The 26,914-nt window shown below is 49.6% G+C and overlaps 1 protein-coding gene across 1 annotated transcript in view; it reads left to right on the forward strand.

The window, feature by feature from the left end:
* The first annotated feature begins 1,069 nt into the window (after nucleotides 1-1,069).
* RGS9 (regulator of G protein signaling 9) overlaps nucleotides 1,070-26,914 on the forward strand; it is a 31,631-nt gene continuing 5,786 nt past the window's right edge. Inside the window, exons 1-17 of the mRNA XM_082066903.1 lie at nucleotides 1,070-1,224; nucleotides 5,294-5,390; nucleotides 7,912-7,962; nucleotides 8,132-8,238; nucleotides 8,514-8,565; nucleotides 9,560-9,618; nucleotides 10,012-10,088; nucleotides 11,634-11,715; nucleotides 12,022-12,084; nucleotides 17,173-17,202; nucleotides 17,963-18,024; nucleotides 19,420-19,533; nucleotides 20,503-20,618; nucleotides 21,030-21,117; nucleotides 21,641-21,779; nucleotides 22,871-22,956; nucleotides 24,004-24,121. Of these exons, the coding sequence (XP_081923029.1) occupies nucleotides 1,162-1,224; nucleotides 5,294-5,390; nucleotides 7,912-7,962; nucleotides 8,132-8,238; nucleotides 8,514-8,565; nucleotides 9,560-9,618; nucleotides 10,012-10,088; nucleotides 11,634-11,715; nucleotides 12,022-12,084; nucleotides 17,173-17,202; nucleotides 17,963-18,024; nucleotides 19,420-19,533; nucleotides 20,503-20,618; nucleotides 21,030-21,117; nucleotides 21,641-21,779; nucleotides 22,871-22,956; nucleotides 24,004-24,121 (1,404 nt within the window). The 5' untranslated portion in view covers nucleotides 1,070-1,161. The remainder of the gene's footprint in view (nucleotides 1,225-5,293; nucleotides 5,391-7,911; nucleotides 7,963-8,131; nucleotides 8,239-8,513; nucleotides 8,566-9,559; nucleotides 9,619-10,011; nucleotides 10,089-11,633; nucleotides 11,716-12,021; nucleotides 12,085-17,172; nucleotides 17,203-17,962; nucleotides 18,025-19,419; nucleotides 19,534-20,502; nucleotides 20,619-21,029; nucleotides 21,118-21,640; nucleotides 21,780-22,870; nucleotides 22,957-24,003; nucleotides 24,122-26,914) is intronic.

Here is a 26,914-nt window from a genome sequence, read left to right on the forward strand (position 1 = left end):
TCATTGCCTCTTGAGTTTTCCAGTAGTGCTGGGGGACAGCACCAGGCTGGACAAACACACCAGTTCTGGGCCTTGTGTGGGGTGAAAAAGGGCGCTTAAAAGTTACTGAAACTTTTAAAAGAGACAAAGACACTATTTTCAAGTGCTTAATAATAACATTTTCAAAAAAAATTGGCAATGCTTTGTGTGAGAGACAGAGCAAATACCACATGGAAGCTCCTCATTTTGACTGCTCACCACCTACCAGCCAGGACTCTGCAGACAGTGCTTTAACCATTGCCTTGCTGTGAGACCTGAGATGGAGTCTCTGTGCCACAGTTTGCACTTTTTTGGAGATGTAAACTGCTTTGAAAACTTGCTGGAAGGAACCGTGTTCTGAAATTCGGCCTCAGCTTGTCGCACTTGCAGTCCCGTCCTCGTTGCTTCATTTTCGTTGCCCCTTCCTTCCCCTCAGGGCTGTCCCTGGTTTCTGCAGACAGGCGTTTCGCTCACCACATGCTTTCTGCGTTGCGTGATTTAAGTAGGAAATGTGATTTTTTTTTTTAAATCAGGGGGGATTCCCTCTGCAGTGCTTTCTGCAAGAGAAACTGCCAAGGATTGTGAGCAGCTCTGGCTCTGTTGAGAATTATCACAGTTTATGGGGGCTCCACAAGAGGAACAGAGGGACAAAATTCGGCTCTCACAAGACTTTTCCGCAGCTGGGACATGCTCTGTGGCCTCGGGTTTGGGCTGGGAGGGATCTGTGGGCTCTGCAGAACACGTGGGGTTCACCATTGCTCTGTAATGCATTGACCGCAAGTGTATTTTCAGTATAGCATCCATACCCCCGGCACGGGGAACGAACATCCATATAAATTTGCAGCTACATAAATGACACTGCATTTCCCGCCTGCCACGCCCACTCAAACCACGCCCACAAAAAAACACGCCCACAAAGACCACTCCCCCGCGCCAGCATGCTCCCCAATAGGGCGCCGCCCCACGCCTTCATGTAAATGAGCGTGGGACGGCGGGCGCTGATTGGTTACGACGCGCAGCGCTGGCACCGCCCCCGGCAGGGAGAGGCGGTGGTGGCGGGCGGCGGGCGGTCTTAGCCAGGTGCGCCCGGCCGGGGCCGCCGCTCCGCCAGCCCCGTCCGCTCGTTCCGCCCGGCCCGGCATCATGACGGTCACACGGCTCGACCAGGGGCAGCGCCACCGCCCGCGGATGGCCTTCCTGAAAAAGGTGAGGGATGAGCAAGCGCCGCAGGCAGCCGCACCGCTCCGGACATCAGCACCGGCGGGGCCGCGTCCGGGCGGGGTGATGCGGTGACCGGTGCTCCGGGCGGGGGGACCTGTATTCATTGCATCCTGCCTGGCCTCGGCTTTCCAGGGCCCCTCTGGGTGTGTCGGAGAGGTGACAGCCCCACCTTCGGGGCTTTGGGGGCCACGACCTATTGCAGAGCCCTTTGAACTGATTGGCAACATGTGCTGAAGTCACGGAGGAAATAAAACTGTAATTTTGTTTATTTTTGTAGCATCGCCTCAGCTGAATTGTTCTCCTGACACATTTTCTTCCTCTCTCATTTCTTTTCCCCAAAGACCCTCAAAATTGTGAAATTTCCAGGGTAAAAAAACCCACAACATGCCATAATATGTGGCATCAGGCCCCCCAGTTGAGCTTTGGGCGGTCGGTCCAGCGTTCCCAGCGCTGCCATTTCAGGGGGTGTCTTATGGCCAACTGCTCTCTGCCTCTTTCCATTTTTTCAGAAACGAGCGTATTTGTGGCCAGAAATAGAGGAGTGGGAAGACGTCTGCCTATGCTTTTGGGTGTGATACGTCATTTTGGGAAGCATTTGGTGTGTTTGGTTTTTTTTTTCCGTAGCATTCATTCAAAAGTGTAGCCAGTTTTAGCCTAACTGGTATCTGCAGACTTTAAAAAGCAGGGTGTCAAGCTAGCTTTTCTCCCACCCACCTCTCCTGCCTGTGGCTTATCCTGTTGAGTAGAATTAGCTGAATTTCCAGTGACAAGTACAGCCAGCCAGTTGCTGTTTGAGTTGTAGTTGGCTCTCCCGCAACGCCCACGACCTGAGGAGGATTCCGGGAGGAAAAAGGGGGAAATTTGGCGCTATTCAGTGCTACAGGATGAGTCTGGCAATACAAACACTGTACTTTTTATGCTAGAGGAAGTAAATAAGGTGTTTTCTTTGGTGCTGTGTCTTTCAAGGTAAATTTGGCTGGGGACCCCTGCCAAAGGAAATGCTCTGGGCCAAATTCTGCACTGAGCAATATTGCTTGGAGCTGCATGCGGGGGTGCGGAGGAGAAGCTGTGTGCTTTGAGAAAACAGCCTCCAGCAGCTGTGTATTTGTTAGCAGTCTTTGCAAAGTGCTCAGCGTTCCTCAGGTGGGCAGATCAGTTACAACACAGCCAACTGCTGTTACAGAGCATGCGCTGTGAGCAGGGAGAGGGTTTTAGTTATAGCGTTTGACGAGTTTAAGACCTGTCAGCAAGAGCGAAGGAAGCTCCCAGGTTCAGGCTTTGGGCTCTTGTCTCTGCTTTCCTTCCTTTTCTGTTTTTTCCGGACCTCAGGGAAGCTGTGGATGGATCCTCGGCTGTTACGTGGTCTGTGTGCGAGAGCCATGTCCTCAGAGCGTCCCTGAAAAACCAGCACCTTCACTGTGGTGGGAGCTGGGGATGCTCGGCACAGGCTTAGATCCACGAGGAGCTAAAATCCTAGAGAGAAGCTTCCTAATGGCTGAAGCCTGTGATTGAGCTTTGCCACCAGCTGGCACAGAACGCTGTCACCGTGGGTTTGCTCCAGCTGCACGGGGGGATTCCTGCAGCCTTTGCAGCTGCAGCGTGTCCCTGTGCGCTGGTTCTCCATGGATAGCGTGTCAGCGCAGCGGTCCTGCTGCCGGACAGCGGGAGGAAAGGGTTTGCTGTGCCAGGGGTGGGCAGTGCCCTGTGCTTGCTCTGCGTGACTTGGGCGGGATGTAGAGCTTGGTCTTCATGGGGAATCATAGCATGTCCTGAGTCTGAAGGGACCCGCAGGGAACATCGAGCCCAACTCCTGTCCCCGCATATGACAACACCACAGTTCACACCGCGTGTCTGAGGACATTGTCCAGTTTCTTCTTGAACACTGTCAGGCTTGGAGCTGTGACACCCACCTGGGGATCCTATTCCAGTGTCCAGCACCCTCTGGGTGAAGAGCCTTTTCCTCATATCCAACCTGACCCTCCCCTGGCACATCTTCCTGCCATTCCCTTGGGTTCTGTTGTTGGTTGCTAAAGAGAAGAGTTTGGCGCCTGCCCGTCTTCTTCCCCTTGTGAGGGTGCTGCAGACCGTGATGAGTTCTCCTCTTAGTCTCCTCAATGAATCAGAGAGCACCTTCCAAGGCCCTGCTAGTCCATGAAATATCGCTGACTAACACTTAGCTTATTTTATGGTATTTTTTTCCCCTCCTAAGCTGTCTCAATAGGAAGAATACTGGCACAAAAGTCTGCAAACGTTTCCCCCGTGTTTTAAGCAGCCCTCCCGCCAGCGGGCTGGTGCTGATAGCAGCTCCTGATGGCCAGCAGCCCATCGTCAGCAGAGCGTTCCCTCGGGAGATGGGCTGAGTTTTGACCAGCAAAGTGCGTGGTTTGCAGCCGGAGCAGCAGGCGTCTCCCAACAGCAGCTCCCTGGCTCATCTCACGCGTTTCTTTTTAATACGTATCACTTCCCCGGTGACAAGAGGGAGCCCAGTGGGGTGTCTGGAGCTCTTTGCTGGCTGATGGAAGGGAACACACTGTGCTGGGAGGCTCTGGGGGCTTCTGAGCCAATTCCTCACTCTCTGCTGGTAAAGAACCATCTCTCGAGCTCCGTGGGGAGGGAACGGCTGCCCCGTGCTGGGGCTGTACCGGCAACAAGTGCTGCGTTTACCCCCAGTATCCCTGTGCAATCAAGTGGTGTCTGCAGAGAGGAAATACAGTTAGGCAGAGAATAAGTGTGTTTGCTTAGAGGAAACTGAATCTGAGCTTCCTAAATTAGCGCCCTGCCTGCTGGACCATCCTGCCCCGCCGCATCTCACCCAGCTGCCTTGGACTTGCTGAGGTTGAAATCGGGGCTGCGGTTAAAAGGTCTAAAAAAGTCGTCATATTCCATCACTTCAGGTCTGGTTTTGCTAATTAAAAATATTTTATAGAGTATTTATACAAATATTTGTGTTAAATTCTACCAGGCTTCTCCATTTTAGTATTAATTTGACACTGGCTTTAAAAACGGTTGAAAATCCATTTTTGCCCTGTCAAGCTCAGAGCGCGTCCTGTCACTACAGCTTAAATCCTCGCTGAACTTGGCAAGACTCGGGACCAAAGTCACTGTGGTGCCTGTGAAGACAATGCCCTTCATTATGCGTGAGTGTCATCAAGTCACGCTTGTTAAATCCTCTAATCCTAGTTAAAAAGCTCCAGCCTCACCCAAAATGAATGTGCAGAGAGACCAAATTGGTCCTGTTGGACTGGTTTTGATTTAATATCTCTGGAAGCAGAAGATGAACAGAAGAGCATCTTCCACAGAGGGGGTGCAGCGTGCGCAGGAATGGCCAGAGTCCCTTGTGCACCTCCTGGGCCCCGCTCCTGTGTTTTTATCCTTCTTTCCCGCATATAAATCCTGCTTCCCGCTGTTGTGGGTCCTTGGGCAGCTTTTCAAAGCCTCGGCTGGGTGGGGGCTGTGCCTTCTCAAAGGACACGCTGTTCTCACCTCCCCGGGCTCTGAGCTGCTTGCTCAGCCCTGGTCAGAGCCGTGTGCTTGTCCTGCTGCTTTTCAGAAGTCCTGTCTGTTTACTATCTACAGACCAGAAACAGAACCTTTTCTGCTTGGTCTCCAGCCAAAATATTGCTTATTTTCGTGGTGCGTGGTGCAATATCTACAAGCCCGTGCACAGCTGGGGTGTTTGTGCCATAGAAGCGCAGATTCTATTCCTTCCCATTTTCTTTCTTGTTACCCCAGCAATATGAAGCTGGAGAAGAACGTTTACGGGTAGCAGAGATGTTTGGTATTTTATTTTTAGCTGAGCTCTCATGGAGCGGTCGCATCCTGTCCCTCATCTGCTGACCCTGGCTGTGCCTGTGCCTTCTGTAGGAGGGAGTGACACTGTCAGTCTGTGGGAGCTGACGCGGTCTGGAGGTGACATCTCTAATGACAAGGGGAGGTTTGGAGAGGACTGAGGCCATTGCATTTGTTCCTGTGGGCCACCAGTGCACCCCCCTCTGGCCCTGGGGCTCCCCCCGTCCCCTCCTGTGACACATCCCGTCCCTGCCGTGTTTTGCAGATCGAAGCGCTTATGATGGAGATGCAGAACCCAGACACGGGCGTCAAGACGCAGACGCAGCGGGTGATGATCACGAACATCCCACACGCTGTGGCAGGTAAGATCTTTGTCAAGGGAAGGGGCCAAGAAAGCTCATCAAAGGAAAGCCCCATGTGGACCCCGTGGCCACCCCAGGGAGCCCGTGTTCCAAAAAATATTTGCTGTACGTCCTTTGAGACACACCTGCTCCCTTTATCTCATTCTCGCTTGTCTCATTTTGCTCCTGCCTCTGAGTCAGAGCCACAAAGGTTGATAATCACGTGCTTTCAGCTGTCTTGTGAGAGTTTAGGTCGAGTGACCTTGCTTTCCCTTAGCACAGAGGTGAGTAAGTGCTTCAGCCTCCAGATCTGTCATAGTCCCAGTGAGGCTGGATCGCAAATAAAGATAAGTATTAAAATCCAATTAACACAGGCAGCCTGGAGTCAGACTGAAAGACAGTACTTCAGAAATTAGCAATAAACAATTAGTCTCCCTTTTAACCTTTACTGCTGATAATAATTTTTCTTCAGTGTGCAAGAAAATAACAAAATATTCAGCCCACTTCTGTGCCTCCAGATGATGGTTTTTCCTCCTTCGAGCAGCAGCAGCGGGCGGGGAGCTGTGCGGTGTCACGTATGGCGTCACAGACGCTCTCATCACATCTCCTTCAAACCGGCTCCTTTTCAGAGCTCCCCCAGTGCCTCTGCCCCCCTGTCCTCCCAGCACCACAAAAGCTCTTGTGAGGGATCCTCCACTGTAAATATTCGCACATACTGTGCCCAGTCCCCCTCCTGCTTTGGTCTTTCTGCAGCACTTTAAAATTCAGAACACAGACTCCCACTGAAACCAGCAGTTTCAGGCGGCTCGGGAGACAACTTAACCAAACAGGTTCATTTTTCCCCACCCTTTGTGTTGTTTGCCCCATTTTTTTTTTGTTCAAATGAGGAAGCAGAAGCCCTGAGATGAAGTGACTTGCCCATGGGATCAATCAGTGAAAGGGTAAGGAGAACTTGGCTGACATCTGAAGCTTGTGCTCAACAGCACCGTCTGTGCGTCACATCACGAACCGTATCCTGGTTGACATCGCTATCACGCAGCTGAATTTGGGGGAGTGTGTTGCATCTGCGAAGGAGCTGCCTCTGCCCCCCGGCTGTAGGTGAACAGCTAAGGCAGCGCTGCAGATCAGGTTCCGCTGTCCTGAAGATGATGTGCCACCAGGATTGAGTGCAGGGGGAACAAATACTTCTCTTGATCTCTGACCAAAATAAAATAACCACTTCCTAAAAGTCCATGATGAGGTGATGTGGAGGGAGAATGCCCGTTAGTACTCAACCTATTTGCGTGCTGTCTGCTTTATTCTGGTTCCTTAACCAGAATTGCTCCACGTTCCCTCTTGCATAAATGATAAATTCTTCTCCTGACGGACAAGTGACTTCCAGCCTCCTTGTGTGGTGCTCATCACTCTCTAAACTATGGTGTTTTTAGTGCTGCACAAATTGCATTTATACTGATTGGCTTCTGGGTGATGCAAAAGACTGATTCTTGTTTAGTGAGGGGTTGGTGAAGATACCAGAGCAGTGGACACAGATCCGCTGGAGAGAGTTGGCTCTTCTTGTGCAGGAAGCTAATGGTTAAATTCAGTGTCAGGAAATGGCTCGCAACAGAAAAGGCAAATAAACCTCCACGTTAAATGTGCACCTTTGGGGGAAAATGCTTACAGAGAGAGCTGTCTAGAAATGAGTGATGAGATAATCCTTTAATTTCATCTATTTCAGGAAGCAGGCAGTAGGATAAGAGCTCTGAGCCCCTATTAGAAAGTTAAGTCATCACTGCAATGTCAAGAAAGGTCAACACCTCAATCTGCAATCCCGGGGGACGTTTGGAGGGAAAGACCAAAAACTGATCAGGGAAATGAGTGTGTTTGGAAGGAGGTTTGTGAAATTTGCCCCCAGAGCATAAAACTAAAGCTGCTGGAGGTTTGTGCTGCCTGTGGGTGTGACTGGCCTGTGCCCCACCAGGAGAACTGGGGCAGGCGAAGACTTTGAATGCAGAAACCTTGTTTGATTTGTCCTGTGACTCCTACAGAGTCGTGTCTCTTAAACAACTCAAGAGGACCCGTCACTGGTCTCTTACAAAAACTGAGGCAGGTCTGTGCTCGGTGAATCTGCAGATACTTTGCAGCGAACCTTGCAAGACAAGACTGTGTGAAACAAGGGGCACTTCACCTTCCCTGGGCGTCGAGGCTGTTGTGTTTTGCTTAAATCCTTTCTAAGCCAGCGATGGTTTAAGTGTTGCTTGGGCCACATGTGTCCCTGCACACTCGTGCTGCGCCATCCTGAGCTCAGCGCTGGCCTTGGGCTCCCTCCTGCTCGGTCAGGATAAAACCTGAGGAACAGCGTGACCAGCGAGAGCCCCGCGGTGTGTTGTATCTCTGCTTTTCTCGTGTGGTGCTTTTGAAATCACATTCGCAAGAAGGGGGCTGAGTGCTTGGGGGGCTCCAGAGCACAGTGAGCGGGGAGGACTGGAAGGGTCTTGTTTTGGCCTGTGGATTTTTGTCACACCCTGAATTTCAAGCGCCTGATGTTTTCTTTGCTTTACAGGTAATGACATATTGCAGTGGATTCTCCAGCGCTTGCAGATCCCTCAGGAAGGTGGGTAGAAATGTCAAAATGGAGGCTTTTCAGCTTCAAGTTGTAAAATTTTAATGTCTCTGTAGACAAAACCTCTTAGATTAGTTTTCCTCTCCTGTGTAGCAGCTCACTTTTAAATTCCAGTGCGGTGTTCCTGTGCAATCAAAATGTCCACTTTCTCCATTTTCAGAGGCGCTCCACCTGGGAGACCTGTTTGTCAAATACGGATACATCTACCCTCTCCAGGAGCCAAAGAACCTCACCCTTAAGGCAGACGGCAGCCTGTACAGGTTTCAAGTGAGTTGCACCTTGTCTAAAGCCATTGAGAGGGAGTTCGGCACTTGTTTGAAGAGCAGGCAGGTGTGCAGCCCTGCTGGTCGCTCAGCTTGCAGGAGGAAGGGGAAGAGGATCCACAGAGAAGCCTTAGACCAGTTCCCCCAGTTCTGTGTCACATCATCATTACAATTCACAAGGAAACCGTGATACTTCCTTCAACTAAACTAGCGTACTGTGCTGAGGGAGTATGAGCTCAGGGCTGTTACACGCTCACCAAAGACTTGTTTTTTCTGCAGACCCCCTATTTCTGGCCCGTGCAGGCCTGGCCTGCTGATGACACGGACTATGGTGAGTTATAACGTTGTACGTGTTTGGGAGGCGCAGTGCAAGCCCCTGTGTTTGTGCACGCAGTCCTGCACCATGTTTGCTGCTCATCTTTTCGTGCTGTGTGTCCCCACGCGATGACCAGCCTTACATTTACTTTCATGCTGTTTTGTGAATAATTCTCAGTAATGCAGAACTGAGGGAATGCCCTGGGTGTGACCACCTTGTGGTGGACTTGTTGAGAGAAAGTGCTTGAGCTTCTCTTACATTCCACTAAGATCCATCAGACTGGAACACATCTGCAATGCTCTGCTGCATAGGGAAGACTTTAAACACAAGGTTAGGTTTCCCTGAGTAGTTAAGTGTATTTCTGGATCTGGGGCCAAGACTGTATTGCTGTAGATTTGGATATAGTTCTTTATATAATGCACAGCATCTCATTGATGGCTCTTTCCCTATCAATCCTTTGCTGTCTTTATGATGCTTTTTATTATAGGGCTGGTCATGAAAGTTGGGCTGATCAGCTTGGTTTGCACTTGGGGGCTGCGCAGTTCACAGACTGATTTGTTTATCCCAAGATGACTTTTGTCTGCGTTATGCTGTAGATCTTCTGGGGAAATAAAAAAGCCCGTTTTAGATTGGAATGTTTTTAGCAGAACTTGGAACAAAACATTGGCCTGTATTTGGAAAACTTGGAGGTCAAACTCTGAAGAACCTCAACATCTTAAAGGGTTGGTCCGGTGGTTTTGACCCGTGAAAGCCATTCGGAATTCCCAAAGGAGAGGTGACCACAGGCAGAATCTCACGCGGCCCGTTCTGCGGGGCTGCTCCCAGCCCGGCTCCTCAGGCGTCAGCAACAAGCTGGAAGCACCAAGTTCATTTTATTTCGGTGAGCTTGGAGCTCATGCCCTGGAATATATTGTAGCAAAGATGATTAGTGCTTGTCACGTGGGGAAATTTTTAATTATTCTTGGATTCGTTGGTCTAAGTGACTGCTTATTTGCTTTTCCTTCCATAGCCATTTACCTAGCAAAGAAGAACATTAAGAGGAAAGGGATTTTAGAAGAGTATGAAAAGGTAAGGAATGTTGTACTTGTTCCATTGCAAGCTCGTTTGCTGTAGTTTTAACCCTCTGTTACTAATGAATGGAGCACGGCAAAAAAACCCACCTCTTCTATTGCATGAGGTGTCACTCCAGCGCTGCCAAAAGCCAAAATTTTGGAAGGGAAAAAGTGGCCAGTACAGGAAAACACTCTGAAGTTAATGATAATTTTAGCAGGGGTGATTGCTCTCCTTGCAGTGGCATTTTTTGAACTGTTGCAATTCAAGTAATTATGTTCAGAACAATCCAGATTTCTTGGCTTGGTTGCCAGCCTGGCCCAGCTGAGCTCTGGAGAGTCAAGAAACCCTTAGCATGGGAGCGCCTTGTCCAGAATCTTCACACTAACTGCTTTTTTATTTTTATTCCAGGAACATTACAACATGCTCAATCAAAAAATAAACTACAAGTGGGACTTCGTTATTATGCAGGCCAAAGAGCAGTACAAGTGAGTTGACTTGCGTTCCCTTATTTGCATCGCTGGGGTGGGGGTTGAGGAGGCAGAGCTTCACCGTCTTGGTACACCGTTAAATTACAGCTTAAAAACATAAACTGCAGCTTTAAAATAACTTGCAAGCACCCCTCAAGATTGCGAAACAAACCTGCCTTTCCTATCAGATGGGTGTTTCTCCATTTAGCAAGGAAACTTCGCTCACTTCACACTTTGCATGAAGGATTTCGGCTGTTTTCAAACGACTGGACTGATGCTGCAGCATGCCAGCCCACATTAGAAATGACTTCTTTTAGCTTGGGGTTGTCCGTGAGCATTTGGGGATCAGGGCACTGGACTTAGGAGCTGTTTGGGTCTGGTTCTGCTTGTAGATGTCTCGCAGCTGAACCGAATGGCCTGAATCAAGCAGCAGTAAATGCTCCCAGCAGGGACTTCTGGAGAAAACTGTGACATGCACACTTAGGCACCCAGCCAAAACGGTTTAATTTTAAGAGCTGAATCCTTCAGATTCCCAGGAAAATTAGTGAACATGAGATGGGATTACTCCTTCGGAGGTGCTTCCTACTTCTGTACATTCCATTCCTTTCACCTTTTCTACCTCCCAGCACTGTAGGCGCTGCCTCTGCCATTCAGCAGCGTTTCTGTTTTTGCTGGGCTGGTAGCCAAGTCATCAGAATACAGCTCATCAGATAACTGTCTCATTAAACACGAGACTGTTGTTCTTGTAAATTGAGGTCAGACTTGGGCTAAGAGATGCCAAGCACAGTTTTAAAGTTAGATACCAAGACTGTGTCTGAACTAGTAGATTAAACACGTCTGAGGCTGTTTGATGGTGGTGCTGGGGCAGACTGGTGCAGAGCAGCCCGCATCCACCCTGTTAACCACAGCGGGGTGGCCACATGCAAACAGCCTTTTGGGAATGCTCTTTTGCCCATGCTAAGTCCCAAATTGTGCCCAGGACTTGTCTGGGAAAGAATTAGTTGGTCCAAGCCCAAGCCATGCTGGCGCTTCTTCTGTTCAACAGTAGAGGTGATTTAGGTTTTAGTGCCTGAGAACACTGCTTGGCCCCATTTCCAAATAATTTCTGTGAGAAACATCCCACTTGAGTGTGAGACGGGGCTGAGATGTGTCTGGGGTGTATCTCTGCGTGGCAGTCCTCAGATACTGCCCGGGGACATCGGGGACGGATAAACACGAGGCGGCAGGACTGACCGCAAGTAGCGGGTTGTTGGCGTAAAACTCTACCCAAGGGCTGTCTGTCTAATCAAAAGAGGATGTGTCTGCTCCCAGTGCAGCTCAGGAAGATGATGATTTCTCAAAAGCTACAGTCACGTGCGGCCACGTGAACAGCATGACCTGCAGTGCAGAATTAGCCGGGGTGAGATGTGGTCGGGAGGCTGCGATGGAGCATCACGCGGTCGGGCTGGGACCCGCGGGGCAGGGGAGGCTGGGGCGTGTGCCCCTTTCTCCTTCCGCTGCTTTTGGGAGAGCAAAGTTCATTAACTCCCCTGGCAGGGTTAAATCCCGTTCTTGGCTTTGCAGGGCAGGGAAGGAGCGGAAGAAGGCGGACAGGTATGCGCTGGACTGCCAGGAGAGAGCCTACTGGCTGGTGAACCGAACTCCTGTAAGTAGCAGATGTTGGCATGTGGCTTTAGTGCCTCGGTGGTGGCTTCTCTGCAGCCACTGTGGGCTGTGCACCCTCTTGCTGCTCCTCAGAGAGCAGGTCAGCCCCAGGTCCACGCATTTCTCCTTCATGGCTCACAAAGGTGCAAGGGATTGGGGTCCAGCAGCAGCACCTGTGCTCAGATTTGGGGGGCAGAGCTCTCCCAGGGCCCTGCTCGGGGCTTGAGGGTCTCTGTGTGCGTTTGTGTGAACCACAACTTTAACACAAACGAGTTACAAAGCTCTTGATGTTTCTTGTTCGCAACAGCCCGGCATGCTGGACGCCCTAGAGTACGGGTTAGACCGCGTAACGGATCCCAATGAAAATAAGGTAAACCAGGTGAGACAGGCTGTGTTTTGGTTTGTTTTTCCCACACCCACTGGATTTGTTCAGGAGGGCCTGGACAATGTCCCTGGGATTGCTCAGCTCTGACAGCCAAACAGGCCAGAAGTTGAAGCTGTCTCATTGTCCAGGGGGTGGGACTCTCAAAATAGGCTTTGGCAGCATCTTTTGGCTTGAAAATACTTTGTCAGCTTCTTGCCACAGCAGTTAGTGTGAGCATTTAGCTACAGGACATGTTTTCTCTGCTGGTGAAGCTGAATTAAGGAATCCTCTACCTCCAGATGCTTGTTGCTGCCTTTTTGTTAGTGCTGAACGTGGCGTTGTGGGGGGGTGTAAAGGATCGGAGGAAAGATCCGTGTTTAAAATAAACTGCCAGAATACCTCTGAAAGGTTAATGAGTGGCAAGAAGATGGAGACGTTGGTGTGGTGGGTTGAAGACACAAAATGTTGCCTTAAGAACGCATATTGTAGAGCTAGACCATAAAGAAACAAAGTGAATGAGCTGAGACCTGGGGGGCTGGAACTGGGTGGGACTGGTTCAGAGTCCCCAGTCAGACAAACGCAGTTGGGGGTGAGGATGATCCCGAGGGTCTCTTGCAACCGAAATGATTCTATGAGCTGGAGCTGCTCTCCTCTTGCTCCTTCAGTCCTTTTAAGCGATCCTGCATTCGTGCACTGAATGGTGTTCGTTTGGGAGCCAAGTCAAAGTGTCTCTCAGCAATTAAATGCAAATGTTACTGCGATCCCACTCACTATGTTCCCACAACTTCTCATTTTTGTAGCGGCTTTTAAACATCTCAACAGCCAGAGGCAGGATAATTGCTTTGGCCAACTGTGTTCTGTTGCTATAGAGACTGAAAATGAGCAAAATGTAGGGTTGGGGTGTATTTAAATTTTCTTGCTGTAAGTAGTAGCTGCCGAAAGCACTATTTTTTTTTTTTTTTTTTTAAGAGGAAAGGAGTGGTGGAAAGGGAGAGGGATGGAAAAGAGCAGTAAGCCAACTTCTCGCCCACAGTTTTACAGCTGACATGGAAGGGGATTTTAGGTTTGCAAACAGTCTGAAAGCCCATAGCCGTGTGCCAGCTGCCTGGTAGCACAGAGGAAGCGAGCTGAGGGGTCTCGGTTCGGCTCAGGGGTCTCTGGTGTTCGATTCCCCCTGTCGGCAGGGACCCCCGGGAGGGCGTGAGCCAAAGGACACCAGCTTTGAGGTGACTTCACCGCCTTTCTCGTTGAAGCTGCTCTCTAAGTTGTGCCTCCTCTCTGGAGGCCGAGCTGAAGAGATCAGGTTCTTCTTGCTCCTCTTTTTGCTTTTGGTAGATCGAGTGACAATACACGAGACAGCCAAAAGCTCACATAGAGCCACCTTTGGACTAGTAGCTTTATTATTATTATTATTATTATTATTATTATTATTATTATTTGTACAGGGTGCTCTCACAAGCACCTGTGATGAGCAGACAGCATGACCCAAGCTCTGCCAGTAAATGCTGAGCTGGACGGAGCTGCTTTGGCCACATCTCAGCCCCGCTGCAGGCAGCGCAGCTTTATTGATGTTTTCTGCGTGCCCAGCCCCTGGCTCCGACATGGGAGAAACGATAAGGGCAGAAAATGAGCGCATGAATCCAGCGCCCATTTATTCGATTTCTGTCTCTGTTCCCACTCAATCCAGCTTCACTTTGTTGGCCAATTAGTTTTCTTTTATCTTGGCAGCTAAGACAGAAAATATTCCTGGTGATAATTAATTTCTGACATCAGGATGACTTCTTTGAAGCTGCTGTTGGTGTGAACATCTCTTTCACTTGCCTCAGCCCCTTTGGTAGGCTGCTCCCTCCCTAATTGATAGAGTCCTCTGGGATAAACAGGTGCTCAGCCAAACATCGCACTCCTTTGAAAGCGACTTTCATTACTGACCCATGAGCATCCCTTGCGGTTATAATGAGTTAGGAGTTGTAGTTGGGCAGGAGGAATAAGGCAGATGTAACCATCCATCGAACAGCTAATTAAGGGATGCTTTAGCCTTTTGTTATCCAGATCTCAGGCTCATGATCCAGCTGCTTAGAGAGTTACCAGGCAACTGACGGAGCCCGCTGCCTCCCTGCAGGGACACGCTCGGCTTTTGCCTCCTCCTGTAACCAGAGAGTCTTTCTCAAAGGTGCATTAGCTTGGCCAAAAATCACTGCACTGGGTTCAGGGACTACTGAGTGAAGTGCCCCAGCTTGTCGTATGCAGCGAATCAGCCACAGATCATCATAGTCGTTGCTGGTCTTTAATGTCATAAGTCTTTGTCAGCCTGGCTGCCTGATAAATGCAGAACTTCTGCGTCCATCACAGTTTGTGATATAACAGGATCATCAGCAGATAAGATATAGGGGAAAACTGGCAATTTGAGCGAAACTGGGCATGTGGGCAGTTCCAGGTGTGGTTTCCAGCTGTTGTGCTGGAAGCAGCAGTGCAGTGGAGATGCATGTTGAGATGATCTTATGCTCATCCTCACAGGATCCCCGTGGTCATCCTGGCCGAGCTGCATGTGCAGACAGAGCACCATGGCGTTAGGGCAGAGTGCGGGTGCGATTTGCAGTGCCCTGGTCCAAAATGAGCTCACAGTGGCCTGTGCTCCACAATGTGGAGCAGAGGAGGGCCATGCCAACGGGTAGCTGGAAATTAGCAGATGTCCCAGCTCTTGCGGGTGCTCTTGGTTCCCAGGGTGTCCCGGTGCATCTCCGGGAGTTGAACAGCACTCAACTGAGACAGACCCAAGTCTTTCACTAATTGCCATTTTGATTTGAAGACTGCAGGGCCGGGGAGCTTATCCGCAGTAATTGCGATAAGTCACTCGTTAAGGGCATTGCAAGATTAATCTCATTATAAGAAATGACTCTTTTGTTCCAAATACGATTTCCTTCCAAATGAGGGTGGGTGGGTGGTACCCGGCACTTTGGGATTGCTGCTGACGGGGACGGGGAAGGTGGTGGGGACACCTGGCAGCGCTCAACAGGATACAGGGAGTGTTTGGGGTCCCTTGGACCAGCAGCCAGGCTGGAAATGTGATGGGAGCGCTGTGGGAGAAAGGGAGATGAAACGCTGTGCAGCTCTGGGGTGAAACAGCTGAGATCCTTCCCCGTCACTGTGCATTTCAGAGCTCAGGCTGTGGCAGGAGGGGATCCTTTAAAAAAAAGAGAAAAAATCTTGTTTGCAGACATGGCATTAGCTTTGATTTTTACTCACCCACGTATAATTTTTCTGTTGTGATGGCATTTTAATTCATGCCTTTCCTACTCTATGTAACATTTAATTGACTGTGTTCTTTTTCTCTTCCCCACAGCTGTTTGTCTCGTGTGTGTGTGGTGTGCTGCCTGCCTCTAAGGCCCCTAGAGAAGATAACCCAACTTCATCACCACCTGAGCTGCCTTCAAGCCATGATGCCGACATCCCCCCCACCGCACAGAGGAAAAAATGGGCGGCCTTTTAAAACCGTCTAATGATTTTAACGTGTTGCTTTTCCTAAAGTAAATGTGCTACCCACGCTGAAGTTCCATCAAACGGAACAGTTGAGCTGGCACTTGTAAATCTGATGGGGCCTGGTTTGTATCTCGGTTCCCCAAGGAGACAGTGAACTGCTGTTGTGCAGGAAATAACTGGCCTGAAACAGAAACAAAGCTCTCTAAAGAGGGCACTTGTAGGGCAGTAAATGTAACCAGGTGGTGTTTTTGTTTCCTTCCATTTCTACAGTGTATCTGAAATGATGATGCTGTAGAAACGGGGGGAAGAAATAGCGTCAGCATGGAAGCTCGGGTGGCATCAGGGGTGCAGCTCAGAGCAGAGAAGGGTAGAAGCTGTTCCTTGCTCTGTGTTCTCCATCATTTATAAGACAGATGACCCAGGAGCTTTTGAATCAGTGAGAGAGGCTGTACAGCCTCATGACCGATGATCCTCTGGTCCAAGAGCTTTTTCTCCCTGTTGGTGTGTCAGCCCTTGCCCCTCGCACGCAGTTCCTTGTGTGTGGCCAGCAGAGCATCGCTGCTGTGCGGCTGCTGTTTGCGTCCCTGTTTGTCCCTGCTGAGATGATGCACGCTGGAGTCATTCAGAGCTGGTCGTGGTATTTCCAGCAGAAAAAGCTTCCTTGCGATGCCACGGCGAGGGTTTCTGTTAGCACTACGCTAGGTTTGCGTTAGGATCAGATGGGCTGGCTTCGTGGCAGTGCGGTACAGGTTGGCTCATCTGCTGCATATCTGGCTCCCGCTGCTGAAACGGTGAGTGTGCCCTCTCAAAACCAGCCGAGTTTCAGTAAAATATGTGTATTTTTCTGCCATAGAGAGAATGGTTTTTCCCCCCTGAGCATCTCACAAACTGCCCTTCCCCAGGGCACCCTGCAGACCCAGGGGTTGGTTTGACAGAGTAATTCTGGGATGCAGATCTTGTTGGCTAAAACAGGAGATGAGGAACTGAAGCACTGCATAAGCTTTTAAAGGCTGGCTGGGAGCATCCCTGCCGTAGCCTGTCTTTCCTTCTCCCTCCTCAAGTTTATTTCACACAAAGTAACTGTGCTTCAAAGGAAGCTGTGTGAATAAACACCCTGCAGTTAATTGCTTGCCTTCAATTGCTTGCTCATTTGTGGATGACATGTAACATAGTCTGAGTTATTCAAATCACAACATAAGCACCCTTTGCATAGCAGATACTGCTTCTGAGGCTTTTAATTGTGGTGTTTATATTTTGCGATGTGTTGGTTCCTGTCTGCTTTAGCTAATATTGAATGATCTAATCTGTGTCTCGTAAACGAATCTATTTTAGCACCATTAGAATAACCCCTTAATTGAAGGCATACAGGCAGCCTGTGATGGAAGAAGCAATGCTAAACAGTAAATACAGCTAATGGAACGATTTACGGTGTGTGGATGCTCTTAGCTTTGATGACACCCTGATTAGCTGAGCTGCTGTGTTTGATTTTAATTGTAATGAGAATTAATTGGAGAGCGCTGCACAACGGCAGCCCTGCAACGATGTTTTCATGTCTCAAAAAAGGCGAGTGAAAGCACCCACCCCAATTTAATGGGTTTTGTTTCTTTATTTTTACAGAAAAAAACTATGGATGTTTATAGGAGAGAGGTAAGTGGTCCTTCCCTTGCTTCTAGGGGTTCATCCTGTATGTGTTGAAATGATTCTGTGATTGTGTTGTGTACATTGGCGTTGCACCGGGGCTCAAATCCCGTTTGCAGGGGATGAGCAGTTTTGAAAGTGCCCGGGTTTGGCTGGCAGAGTCTCTGCCCCACGGAGCGTTTGGTGGATGTGCTTTCGGGACGTCTCCTGCCTCCGCACGTCGCTTTGCTGGCAGCCAGCAGCTCTGCCAGTGCCGGGAAGGCTCAAGCAAGGACAGACACCAGGCGAAAGTCCAATAGATCCAAATTAGTGGTGGGGAAACCATAGGAGATACATCCAGTGGCGCCAGGGTAGAGACAGCCAAGGATCAATGATAATTATGTGCTAAATCATCCAGAGCATTTGTAGGTGCCTAGGGTGGTAGCTATTATCCTATTTTTATATAGCATGGGGAGTGCTTTTTAATTACTTGCACATTGTAAAATGCTCTTCACAGAATCACAGAATCACAGAATCGACTGGGTTGGAAAAGACCTCAGAGATCATTGAGTCCAACCCTTAACCCTTCTGGCATTTGCAATAAACTCAGTGAAAGAAAACCATTTTACTAAGGCAGTTTAGGGATTCTCTGTTTCCTTGGACATCCAATAATTGGGGAAGAAGCAGTTGGCCTCGCTACCTGGCAGAGGGCGTGTTTGAGGTTCGCGTGGGCATGGCCTTGTCTTCACGTCTCCGTGCTCCTAACCATGGGTTGTCTGATCCCTCTCAGATCATGTACTATCAGCAGGCCATCATGAAGTCCCGAGTGAAATCTTCTGTCTCTCTTGGAGGGTAAGTCCTGCTTTCCTTCTGTCCACACGTTAATTAGTCTTCAGCGCTCATCTCCTAATGAGATGATGGAGCAGTCTGCTCCGGCAGCTGGTGACTCAGCCAGGAGGATCGATGCGGTGGACACACGCAGGGTTGTTTTGCTGGCTGGGCCGGGAGCTGTGAGGCAGAGGAGGGATCAGCGTCCCAGTCGTGATGAAGAGTCTCCCTCGGAGCCGACGGGGCTTTTCTGCGGATGTTTGCAGAGCGGCGCCAGCCCCTGGGCCGAGGTTCCCTCTGAAATCAAGATGGATTCAGCCCCAGCTCTTGCTTGTGCGGTGATGCTCACCAGAAGGCAGCACAGCTGGGGAAGTCTCAGGTTATTCTATATTATGAAGGAACACAAGCGTCTCCAGGAATGTCCAAGCACTTAATTAGCAATTTGTCTTCTCAGTAAGTGTTTCCTCATGGGATTTTTGATGAAGCTGATTCAGTGCAAAGTTCCCGGTCCGAGCATTAGCCAGTAGCATGTTAGCCACCGGCGTTCCTGGAATTGTACGTGCTAGCCACATGCCGAGAGGCACAGTCCACACCACCCGGCTGCTTTACATAGTCATTGCCACCCAGAGATCCCTATCCAATCCGAGATAAACCAGGTGCTCAGGCCTGTTCCCTGGGAGAACAGTCCCGGATGGATGGGATGTGAGGAAGAGCCGGGGAAGCAATGATGTCTTCTGGAAACCACAGCTTGCAAGGCACCAGCAGTTCTGCTCATTTCATCTGTCCCCAACTCCCAGGTCACTTAAAACTCTCGTGCCTCAGTTTTCCAAATGATGAGATGGAGCTGGGGACACCTCCCAGGAATTTTGTGGGGTGTGTTTGTCAATGGAGCTCTTCATACGTTAGTCTAGTCTTCCAATGGATAATGTGTATCACCAAGATCAAAAAGTCATCAGGAAATTTGGATCTCCATCTCAGCTGCAGGATTGGGTCTAAATCAAATTATTATTGATGAGGATATGAGCAGCAACTAGATGGCGTGCATGTATCAGAGCATTGCATTGATTTAGGAGGAGCTGCAAAGCACTAATCATTAAAAGGACAGAGAAATGTTACCTGAGTTGACAGGTTTAGATTTGTAGCTTGATTAGGAGATATGGATTGGAGTGAATAACACAGGTGGTTGAGCGGGGGAAGGAGAAGCCGGGATGTGCCCTTGTTGTTCCCTCCGTTCTCCCGGAGCTCCCTGTGCGTGGAGAACCACCCTGAGCAAATACAGCGCTTGCTTTGCTCTTCTCTGGGACTTTCCCCTCTGTAACGTGTGGCACAAACCAGCGCAACCATTTATTTGGTTGTAACAGGGCTGGCTGCAGTTCTGCTTGTGAGTTAATACTTTGGTTTTGTTGGATTTACTCGCAGGCTTGTGAAGTACTCTGAGCAGTTCCTCTCCAATGATCCCATCCTGTCTGGATGTCTCCCCAGCAACCCCTGGATAACAGATGACCCTGAGTTCTGGGATCTCAATGCAAAACTGTATGTATTTGTATTCTCCTGCCAGCTCGTGATTGACACTGACCTTTGGGCTGATAGAAATCAGAAAAGGGAACTGTTGATTTAGTCATGATGTCTGGTCTCTGATCATGAGCAGGGAAGAGCTCTCTTTGGTCGTGCTAAAGAAACTGTCTCCTGGGAATACTTCCTGCTGAACTTCCAGCATTATCTTCTTCACATGGAGCCTTCCTTAAAGTTACAGAAATTCCTAAACCGATGATGCGAGTACGCGCTCAGCCCCTGCTGAGTGGGTCTGATCTTCCCCCTGGATGAGTGAAGTTCACTTTTACTAGCTCAGGAATGGAATGTGACCAGTTATGCTCAGGTATAGCACTTGGTTTAGTGTTAACCTTGCTAAGTCAGGTGCTGCCGATGGCGCAGCAGTTCAGCGTTCAAGAAATGGCCCTTGTTCTTTGCATGCACATCAGGCTGCTTTCTTAGGAGAGAGTTTGGGTTGGAGGCCCGTACTGGTGCTCCATCCCTTCTCTGAGGTCTCCCTTGGTGTTCCACTCAGTATTTGCTAATTATACAGTGGCATCTCTGGGCCTGAAGCATGTAATGTATTACTGGTTCTCATTTGAGACCAGCAATCCTGTTAGAGGGATAATATCCCATCAGACAGCCCAAAGGGCGCCTTCACGAGGGGCTAAGCTTTGGGCAGCAACCAGTGCCTCCTCCAGCATGGGACCGAGTCAAACCTCTCGTAAAACTGGCCTGTCATTGTGAGAGCAGCATAAATCCGAGATAAATCCTCATCCCACTGGGTACTAAGTTGTTTAATTACGGCTTCCTTAGTGGACTGACTTCAGGAGCTCATTACAGCATTCTGGAAAACAGAGAGTGCTGAGAAGTCTCTTGGCGTTCCAGCAAAGGGCATTTTGGTTTTAACTCATCTGCCAATTAGCTGGGTCGTGTGAACCCCACAATGCTGTTTGTTTCCAACCTGTGCAGAGTGGAAGTCCCCACCAGAATGCGTGTGGAGCGATGGGCCTTTAACTTCAGCGAGCTGATCCGGGACCCGAAAGGCCGGCAGAACTTCCAGCTCTTCCTGAAGAAGGAGTTCAGCGGTGAGTCTGCGTCTGTTTGTCCGTGCCCAGGGACACGGCAGAGACAGAGCAGGGAGCAATCGCTGCAAAGGGATCCCTGGGACGGGGACAAAGGGAGCAGAAGCGGCTCTGGAGGCGATGGCTGTGCAATACCATCTAGTGGCACAGGACACAAAGCACAGCCCAGGGCACTCCCTGTGCTGGGCATCGCTGCCGGGGAAGCTGGAACTGCTGCATTCACGCTCTGACAGGTGTCAGTGAGCAGGAAAGGCTGCTTTCCTCCTGCAGCCACAAGAGATTTTCAAGGCTGTTAGAATTAGACAGACTGAATTGGGGCTGATGAGTATTGAGTCAAACAAATTTGGTTCTGGAGTTAATAAACAGGATTGTGTTTTCCTCTTGTTCTCTGCTGATCAAGTCCTTGTTACACAGGAGAGAATCTGAGTTTCTGGGAAGCGTGTGAGGATCTCAAGTACGGAGACCAATCCAATATCAAAGAAAAAGCAGAAGAGATTTACAAGTGAGTGTGGTAATTCTATGTTCTTAAACTCTTTGTACATGAGTCCCATCGCATTCTTCCACAGGCTTTCATTCTCCAAATGATTTATTCCTGAGACTTTTATTTGTAAGCTGTCATCAAATGTGGCTGTCCTATGTCCCCACATAGGAAAGGAGCTTTTGAAGATGAAAGCCTAAGTGTTGTTTTATTATATGGTTACTTTTCCTTTCTGTTCTATGATTCTATTACATTTAGGTCTTAGCATGTAACTTAAACAGAGATGTGAAATAGCAAAGGTCATGGGGCTGCCACAAGGAGAGTGGAGAGACCCTTTAGCCTCCAGTGGGCTAAAATTTGGTTCATATTGTGTGCTAATAGTGCAAGGAGAGGTGACCGCATGTGCCACTGTTGGAGAGGAGGTTGACTGCCCAAGATCAGGACAGCAGATCATCGTGGGGAGCTGTAGGGACTTTTGTGCATGGACAGAGAAACCTCCAGGAATTCTCTGGTTTTTAATGGTGCTGTTGATTCCTCCTCCTTGCAGACTCTTCCTGGCTCCAGGAGCGAGGCGCTGGATCAACATCGATGGCACAACAATGGGCATCACGGTCAGAGGCCTCAAGCACCCTCACCGCTATGTTTTAGATGCTGCTCAGACCCACATCTACATGCTGATGAAAAAGGTTTGTCATTTTTTTTCCAAGGCCTTAGGGGGATTCCAGTTCTCTGGGCCTTTCCAGGCCTTTGTGTGTTGTCAGCTGTCACTTTCAAGTGGCTTTTGTTTGAAAATCCCTCATATTTGTTGACTTAAACAAGCAGTGGTTCAAATTTGCTGCTGATTCTTCCATCTAAGGCCGCATGTCCCCAAGTTGGTGGAGGTCGGGCATCTGCTGCAAGTCCTGCCTTCTGATACAGGCTTGGTCACCAGCTTATTCAAAGCTTGAACAAATCTTTAATTATTTATTATTTATTATTTATTATTTATTATTTATTATTTATTATTTATTATTTATTATTTATTATTATATTTGTTCCGTTAGTACCACTCTATGCCACATCAGGTATCCCTATGGTGGGATGTTTGTATCCAGCTGGATTTCAGCAGGGCATGGGAAAGGGAGTATCAGTTGTGATATAACTGCCTGAGTTTTGAAACAGGCCACGTCTGGTTATGCTCTTGGTACAAGTTTTACTGGGTTTTTTCACACATTCTCCTGCGGTTATATTGGCGGACACCCCTTTTTTAGGTCTGACTGATGCAGCAGACTGTGGGCTGATGTCAGCGTACAGTATGTCCTGGCTTTCATGTGATCATGGTGACCACAAATAACCCGTAACTCCTTATGAGTGATACAAAATACACTTAGCAGGAAGGAGCATTATGGGCCAGAGCAGCAGCTAATGCACATTGACACTCAAAGGACTAGAACTATACTGGGTTTTTTCACCAGTTGCCGAAAAGTTTGGCTCCTGAAACATGGGCACTTCACCCTGCAATAACTGTGAGACACCACTGGCCTGAGCTAAGCCCAGTTCAGACCTTTAGGTCTGGATCTTACCTGGGAAGCTTTGCTGTGAGATACAAAAGCCTGGAAATTTTACGGCGAGATGAAAGGCTATTGGTTTGCCCAAAAGATGTAAAGTCCCTTGGGCTGCTGGGGGAAATGATCCAGTTCCCAGCCTCCCTGGCTCCTGAGCAGCTGCATTTGGTGGTGATTTTAATAAGGGTGTTTGCAGCCCATAACTACCAGTTTCTCTTTTTTCCTCCTAGTAGGACTCCTATGGCCGCTATTTGAAGTCTCCAATATACAAGGAAATGCTGGCCAAGGCTGTTGTGCCACAAGAGACTGTCAAAAAAAGGCAAGTGAAACTAGATGTAATTGTGGGGTTTGTTTTCCTTGTAGCAAGGGTAGAAAAAGCCTTGAGTTGCAGCAAAATTACTATGATTTAGATGTTCACATAATTAAGTACAATTTTTCCCTGAGAAGATGCCTTGCTTTGATGCTGATATCGCTGTTTATTTGTCAGCCCTTTGGAAGGGGCTTGTGTGAAGTCAGAATCAACTTGATGGCTCAGCTGCCTGGTCTGTTTAGAAAGGCTGTGTTTGCTGAATTAATCACGGCTCCTTCCCTGGAAGGAGAGAGGGGAAACTCCTGCCCGTGAAATGCTGGCTGCCAGAGACACGGAACCCCCGCAGGGTGCTCTGTGGGTTCTGCTCAGCTAAAGCCACTTGCGCCCTGTGACATGGAGGTGACAGGCATGGGAGCAAACAGCATCTTACCTGCCAGTGACGCTGGCACAAGGTAGACGGCCTTAGGAGGGGCAGGCTTGAAATGGCTTTTTCTAGACCGAGGTGAAGGTTGCGTAGCAAATTTAGGCCATTTGAGCTGCAGTTGCTTTTTAAGCTGAGCGGGCGGTGTCAGGGCCAGGCTGGGTGTGTGCTGCTTTCTCTGTTCCTCTTCCACTCGTCAACCTAGCAAGGAAGAAAGAGGAATCATGGACTTTCACACCCTTGTTTCATCTAAAGCCCATTTCAAGCCTGTGGAAAGAACCCTCCTGCTGACGTACGGGGGGTTTGGGTAGCTTTTCCCTGAGCCGCACATCACAAGGTCGCTGGCAGATGCTGGTTGTCCCTGCTATCTGCCGTCATGTTTGCCAGTGTCTGTTCTGGACACAACACTCCGTGTCCTGGGTAAGCCAGAGAGCTAATCCCTCATCCAGAGGCGGTTTAACACTTCTCTCTACTGCTGCTGGTAAGGGCTTCGCTGAAGCAGGTAGCGGCATCTCTCCAGGTCCGTCTCTCTATCTGAGCTTGCTCTCCTGGCAGGTTTTCTTACCAGTGGTGAGTTTTTGGCACTCTTCTACTTTTCAGTAACGCCCTGGTCCTTTCTCTCGCTCTCTGCCCAGCTCCAGTTTCCCGTTCGGACGCCGTCACCTCCGCTCCAGCCCCAGCCCTGTCATCCTGAGGCAGCAGGAGGAAGAGGCCAAAGCCAAAGAAGCCGCCACGACTGTGGACATCACGCAGGTTATGAGCAAGCTGGATCGCAGGAGCCAGCTCCAGAAGGAACCTCCCAAGTAGGCTCTGAGCCCCGCAGGGAAAAGACAAGCCGAGGCTGGGCTTGAGCTTCGTCTCCCCTTCCTGAAGGTGTCAGTGCTGCTTTAGGTTTCCCAGGCCGGCTCTGCCAGCCGCCTGCTTCCCGCACGTTGCCATGGCTGCTGCGGCAGCAGATGTCACTTGCCAGGCGTGGGAGCTGCCGGAGCCAGGCTGCTGGCCGTGCCGGACTCGGGGCGCAGCGCCCCGGCTCCCTCCCCGCACATTTGGGAGGGGAGATGCCTTCTGGCTGCCCTGAGCCCCCCAGGAGGCTGGGACAGCCCGGCTGCCTCTCCCCTCCCCCTGCTCCTCCGCGAGCTGGGGCTGCACAGGGCAGGGTAAAGCTCTGCCGTCCCACTCCTTTGGGCTCAAATTGTCCATACTGGGAGCAGAGATGGGTGACCCCGCAGGGAGCAGGGTGAGGTGACCCATGTCAGAGTGTCTGTGCTGGTGTCCGTCCTCCCGGGGATGTGCACCCTCCCAAGGGTACCCCCGGAGAGGAGCGTGCCCCTCACTTCAAGTATCCTGGACCTCTAAGCCAGTGCAACGGAGCTGCAGGCAGAAGAGCAGGGTAGACGTCTTGTGAGACCAGTAGGATGAGTGTTTCTGAAGGTTTAGTTGACCCTTTGAATTTTAGTGGCGGTCCTGGTTCCCCCGGCACGTTGGAGGTGATCGGGGGGAGCTCTGGGGTGTGCGGGTGCAGAGCCGTCCCTCGCAAGAGCCTGCAGAGACGCCTGTGTTTCCTTTATCAAATCCTTCCTACCTCTTGTCTTGTCTTTTTTCTGCTCTGTTTTCTGTTATTAAAAAAGCGGGAGGTAGTTCCAGTTGTCACTGGCTTGTAGCCGAGAGACAAGGAAGAGCCAGTGCAGAGCTGTTAAGAGCTGATTTCAACTTTAAGTAGTGGGTTGTTTTTTCTTCATTTGCTCGGTCTCTCTTGCTCTTTAGAACGAGGCAACCTAAAATACTACGTCAGTGCTCAAGAGCTCAGGGAGATTCCAGGCTTTGCTGGGAAACCCCAGCGTGTCTGGACCAGGCCAGTGATTACCAGAAGTGGAAAGATTCCTGCAAAGCCCAGTAAAGGGAATTGTGGGGGCAGAAAAGCTTCCTTGTTAAAATTTAGGGGAAGCAAAAGGACTGGTTGGGAAGCACTGAGGTCTAAGAAGCTTCACTCCATTTCGTAGTGTTCATCTGTTTTTACTGCTGGTGTGATGATTTCACAGGAAATGGGAGATGGAGACTGCTGGGTGGGAGTGGGAGCCCTCAGGTATCGGGGTGCACGTGGACCAGCCCCTCGCAAAGGAGATAATCAGGCAGTAGCTGTTTCCTGAACAGCAATTCTTGCCCTCCGTGTGTGTTATCAGAGGCAGAATCTGGGCTACGTGGTTGGATCTGGTACCTCTGCAGAGCCAGGGAGATGTTCCTGACCGCCCTTAACCTAACGGTGATAAAACTTAGAGGAACTGAAACCAAGTTGTGTGAGTCTATTGCTCTGATGTCGAGGTCTGCTTGCTAAGTCTCTGCTCTTATTCCCGGTGGAAGCAATGCCAAACTTTGCAATGCCATAAGGGTGAGCAGGCTCAGACTGTGGTTTTTTAAAATTCTGCTTAAAACCACAAGGCTTTTTTACATCGGGTACTGAGCACCATCAGCCGACCTGGGCACGAGAGCACTGAAAGATACTCAAGAACTTGGCAGGGTTGGCCCAAAGCTACTTGGGTGTGATGAGCTCTACAGCCTCTTCAGAGTCTGTATAACATGGAGCACTGAGCACGCTGGGATTGCCAGTGTGTAGTAGCATGTGGAACATCAAGTCAGGGTATAAATAATAAATAACAAATCTGTGTGTTCCAGTCAATCCCTCTGATTCCACTTCTATTTTGTCTGCAGCTTTGCTTTTTATGTTCTCTCTATCCATTCCTTTCCCTGATTTTTTCATCATCTCAGCTTTGCATCGCTGTCCCTCTGACGTGGGTTAATACTCTGGAGTCACTGTGCTTGTGAAACACCAGTTCAGCACAAGCAGAGCCAGATTTTGTGTGCAAATAGGCTGAAGGAGCTGGCGTGACCCAGTGCTCTGCTCCTCGGTCCCTTGCTGTTCAGCCCCCAAAGAGGAAGGTCGCCTGGTACAAAGTGTGACCGCGGTACAAACTGAACTTCACGTTGTGCCAGCCAAGAAGTTGTTTGTTTCCGTTGGAAATCAGAGCAATATGTTGTTTTGTTTCTTCGCCATTGCTCCCATGCATTCATCTGTCTAATAAAAATAAATGTAGAAAATGAAAAAAGCTGAATTAAGCCTTCTCTGTCTTGTCTCAGTGTGTTCATCCTTCAGTGTGTCATCTCTCTGCCATGCATGCACTTTCTGTATGTGTCTCTGCTCTCAGCACTTCTCTCTGGACACTTGAGCTACATTTAATTTCTTCTGGGAGTGAGTCCTTGGGAAACGGGAGGGCGACCTTGGCACACAGCGTGTCCTCTGCTGATGAATCTCTACTTGGGCTTGTCCTTAGGGCTGAATTAGCTGAGCCGAAGACTTCACAGCACCAGCCAGGGACTCCAGGGGCTTTAGCACAAGACGTGGCCTCTTGTATCATCAGGGTCTGGAGCTCAGTGTTCTACTTCTTGGCCACCCCAGCAGCCGGCACATCGGTGCTTTGGGTGTGACATGGCTGTGCAGTTTGTAGCCAAGATCACATTCTCAGGGTAGCAAACTGGAGCTGATGGTTGTAA

Source organism: Streptopelia decaocto (assembly GCF_964273445.1).
Source record: "Streptopelia decaocto genome assembly, chromosome: 16".
NCBI lineage: Eukaryota > Metazoa > Chordata > Aves > Columbiformes > Columbidae > Streptopelia > Streptopelia decaocto.